Consider the following 3,702-nt stretch of genomic DNA (forward strand, 5'->3'; position numbering starts at 1 on the left):
CCCCCCTCTCTCTCCCTCTCTCTCACCGTGATCTAACCCCATTAACGCACGCCGGGATGCCACTTCCACAATTAAATAATATGATTCATTAGGAGCCGCGCCGGGAGGGGATCATCCCCTAAACCCATCGCTCCGTATTAGCTGGACAAGGGGGCCTGGAGTACGCCCGGCGTGAGGCTGGAGCAGGTCTCGAGAGGCTAGAGTGGCACTGGAGGACTGCTTCGACTGGAGTCAGGCGTAGAGCACGGGACTGAAGTGAGCTTTAAGCATGAGATTTTCGCGCGAACCAAGGAGTGTGACTAAAGAGAGACAGGGGCGGAATAAAATGAAGAGAGTGTAAAAAAGGGGGGCAAAACCGGGAACGATATGGACCCGAGGAGCACAGCTGCTTCGTGCGGCCCCACCTCCTGTCTCCCCTCCCATTTTCTCCATCCTTTCACAGCTGCCAGAAACTGAACGGCAATTTTTGATAAGGAGAAGGAGGAAAAGGGGAGAGGGGAGGGGGCTGATTCAATCTGTTCAATCGAACGGAAACCGGAAGTAGTCAACCCCATGTCCTGCTTCGTCGGGAAGTTGTTATTGCCTCTACTGCTCCCCGCTTCCGGTGTGGTGGAGGCGAGCGCTAACACAGCAGAGCAGGGTGCAAGACTGCGGGGGGAATCACTCGCCCGTAACAAAAGAGCGGAACAGAATGTGTCCCAGCCGAACCACGCTAGAACAAAACTGGTCAGTCAGAAAACAGCTTTGTCAAAATGATGACTACAGATACAATGATGACACACACTTGCTTATCAAAACTAAAATAATACGATGAATGAGCACGATGAAAATTTAGTCAGTATTTTTACAGTGTAAGAATCTAGGGTTGGTGCTGCATATTACAGGGGTGAGCACACCAGCCCGCTTGATCCCTGGATCACCCCTGTGCGTCGAGGGTTCGTGATAGGAGGACGGGATTCGGGATTATTGCTTGTCAACAGAGCACACCACGCCACCGCAACCAGGGCCCGGTGCTGTCCACCACCGCCTTGCTGCCCTTGCTGCCGCGCATGACACACCACCTCTTCCGGATGGGAGGGGCACTGAAAACACAAGTGTGCAACTGGCGTGCACGCACGCACAGGGCAGTACTCTATAGTGCACGGTCGTCTTAGGTGTAGGACTGGACCACTCTAAAGTTCTTGGCGCTATCTGATGAAAATTAAGATTATTTCAAGAAAAGGGCTTCGCACAGAAAGTATTAAAGTGTCCAAAGTTTACGGCTAACCCTGAAAGTAGAACACTTTAAACTGTGCATTTGTACTAATGAACACTTAGTATTAAAATGTTCAGTGACACACTTGCGTGTGCACGCCAGTTGCACACTATATCTAGGCAAGCGGGTGGGGGAGAGGGAAAGAGTGTGGGGAGTCGCTCACGACATGGGCGGGTCGGGTTTTGAATTTTATCATTTTTCCATCTTCGAGTAATTTTCAAAAAAATAGGAAGACCCTTTGCACAACGTAAGCGATTGGGCGATGCTTTGGAAGGAAAATGTACCAATGATCTGCCTACCGCACGCAGTGGTGCAATGGGGGTGGGGGGGGGGGGGCGTCGCATATTTGGACGAAGCCTTTACACTGTAAATCGAGGGTGTCCAGCAAGTAAGTGTGCGACTTACGTTGCATGACTGTAGAAACTGTGCAACTTAAGTCACACAGCTCCTGGACACGTTTGTTTTCATATCAGGTGGCTGATTAACGCCGCACGCCGCACACTTTTGTAGGCATACTGTACCGCATGCACGCTTGCGGGCGGGCTGCCTTCTCTCACGGGGCCATAAGGAGCCCTAGGCAGCGAGCATAGGCAAACTCGCCCGTACGTGTACGTGTGCATGCGGTAGCTACGAAAGTGTGCGGCGTGAATCAGCCACCAGTCTACCTAAAAGACGCCTGCGAGACTCGGGGTAGGCCATCCCGCAGTACACACCTGCATGGAAGGCAAGATGTTGCCTACCTATTAGGCGTCTTAAGACCTTATGGCATTGGCTGAACTTGGCAATTCCATAACGGCAGATGGCGGACGCACTTTCTTGATGATCCTTCGCAACAAATCGTTCGCAAGGTTTGTGTGGGTGAGGCCAGACCTTGGACGCAGCTCACTCACGCACTCGTACAGATGAGCATGAGCCTCGCACGCGGAGTTACTACTCTTACAGGTGTATTTCTTAATCGAAGAAACTCAAGATCCTAATGTACACGCAACATGAACCAATCCTAGCCAGATTTGGACATGAAGCAACACATACACTTCAATTAATGGTTTTAAATAATATAAAAAGTATTATTTCGATACCTTAGACTAAAAGGCACGCAGTTCAGCCGCGCGTTCCGAAAGGCACGCAGTTCAGCCGGCCGTTCCCAGACTCACGCAGTTCCTATCTCTGGAGCGGTAAACTGCGTGTCTTTCGGATCGCGCGTCTGAACTGCGTGCCTCTCAGTCTAAGGCATCAATTTGTTGTGGTAATCCTATAGATGTTTAAGGATGGAGCTAGATTATGTGTTGTTCAAAATTTACCGGAGTTTAACTTGGCTGCGCTGCGCTGAGCCATCAAGAAAACTCTCTCACCTGGGCATGGCGTGCAGAGTGTTGTCCGCCAGCGCTCCGAGAGCCCCGAGGAGGGCCCCACTTGACCTGCGGCGCTGGTCTGCCGCCGGGGGCTCGAGGGTGGGCACCGTGGCGGGGGCGGGGGTGGCCTGCAGCATCGGGCCGCCCCCCGCCACCGCCAGCCCGGGCACCAGCGTGCCCACAGCTGGCTCCTGCAAACAAAACAAAGGTTAGCAGTGTACACTATAAAAACTGTTCCACATACTACAAGGTAGAAGTACGCCGGACCACGTCTCGCGTAACAGGCTTCGCGATATCTCAAAAAACACTGTTACGTCTGGCATACATCTACCTTGGCCTGAGGCGTTGACATCCGAGTCGAGTACTGGATAAACATGATCGAATATACGGGCCTACGGCCTCGCCTACGGCCTCGCCTACGGCCCGCTAGTACGAGGAGAATTTACGTTCTTTGCCATTTCTAGAGTGGCTGTCTCTACATCCCCAACGTGGTGGTACCCTTATTGGACCAAGGTGGTTTCGGAGGAATAGTTCCTCTACTATTTTCCGATTTCCGATCCTCTTTTACAAATGTGCATGCAAGGTTGAAATTTTGTCGCCCATTTTTGTCAAAACCACACTAGTGCATCAATGTTTGTGAAATAGATCTTTGAATGTGTTCAGGCACAAGAGTTGTTTGCACAATTGAGACGTTTACAAAAGTCTAAAGTGTGCACATTGCGAAAGTGTGTAAATTCAGAAAGACGACATCAATGAGCAAAATTATTGTGATTCGCACCCCCCAAGACTACATATTCTCAACCGAAACCAGTTCTCAGATGTGCTGTATATCTGCCACCGTTTCTGCTCTAAAGTAAATTCCTCATAAACCATACCAAAAAGACCAGTTTTTAAGAGTGTTCAAAAATCAATCCATCCATCTAAGAACTACTGCCCTTTTATTTCACGTCTCTTAGTTACGAAGAACGAGAAGTTAGGTGAAAGCGGGCCGGATTTGAAGCTCGAGCGACGCCCCAGCCGGCTCGGCCACTGCGCGCCTTGTCTGGTACCCGCTCCGATCGTGCACATATTACGGGGGTAAACGTGTGAATTTTG

General features: G+C 50.8%; 1 protein-coding gene across 1 annotated transcript in view; it reads right to left on the minus strand.

Moving 5' to 3' along the window:
- LOC113204503 (uncharacterized) overlaps positions 1 to 3,702 on the minus strand; it is a 38,446-nt gene that overhangs the window by 25,873 nt on the left and 8,871 nt on the right. The window contains exon 2 of the mRNA XM_052268430.1: positions 2,608 to 2,798. Within this exon, the coding sequence (XP_052124390.1) occupies positions 2,608 to 2,744 (137 nt within the window). The 5' untranslated portion in view covers positions 2,745 to 2,798. The remainder of the gene's footprint in view (positions 1 to 2,607; positions 2,799 to 3,702) is intronic.

Source organism: Frankliniella occidentalis, unplaced genomic scaffold (assembly GCF_000697945.3).
Source record: "Frankliniella occidentalis isolate FOCC.00 unplaced genomic scaffold, Focc_3.1 Scaffold69, whole genome shotgun sequence".
Lineage (NCBI taxonomy): Eukaryota > Metazoa > Arthropoda > Insecta > Thysanoptera > Thripidae > Frankliniella > Frankliniella occidentalis.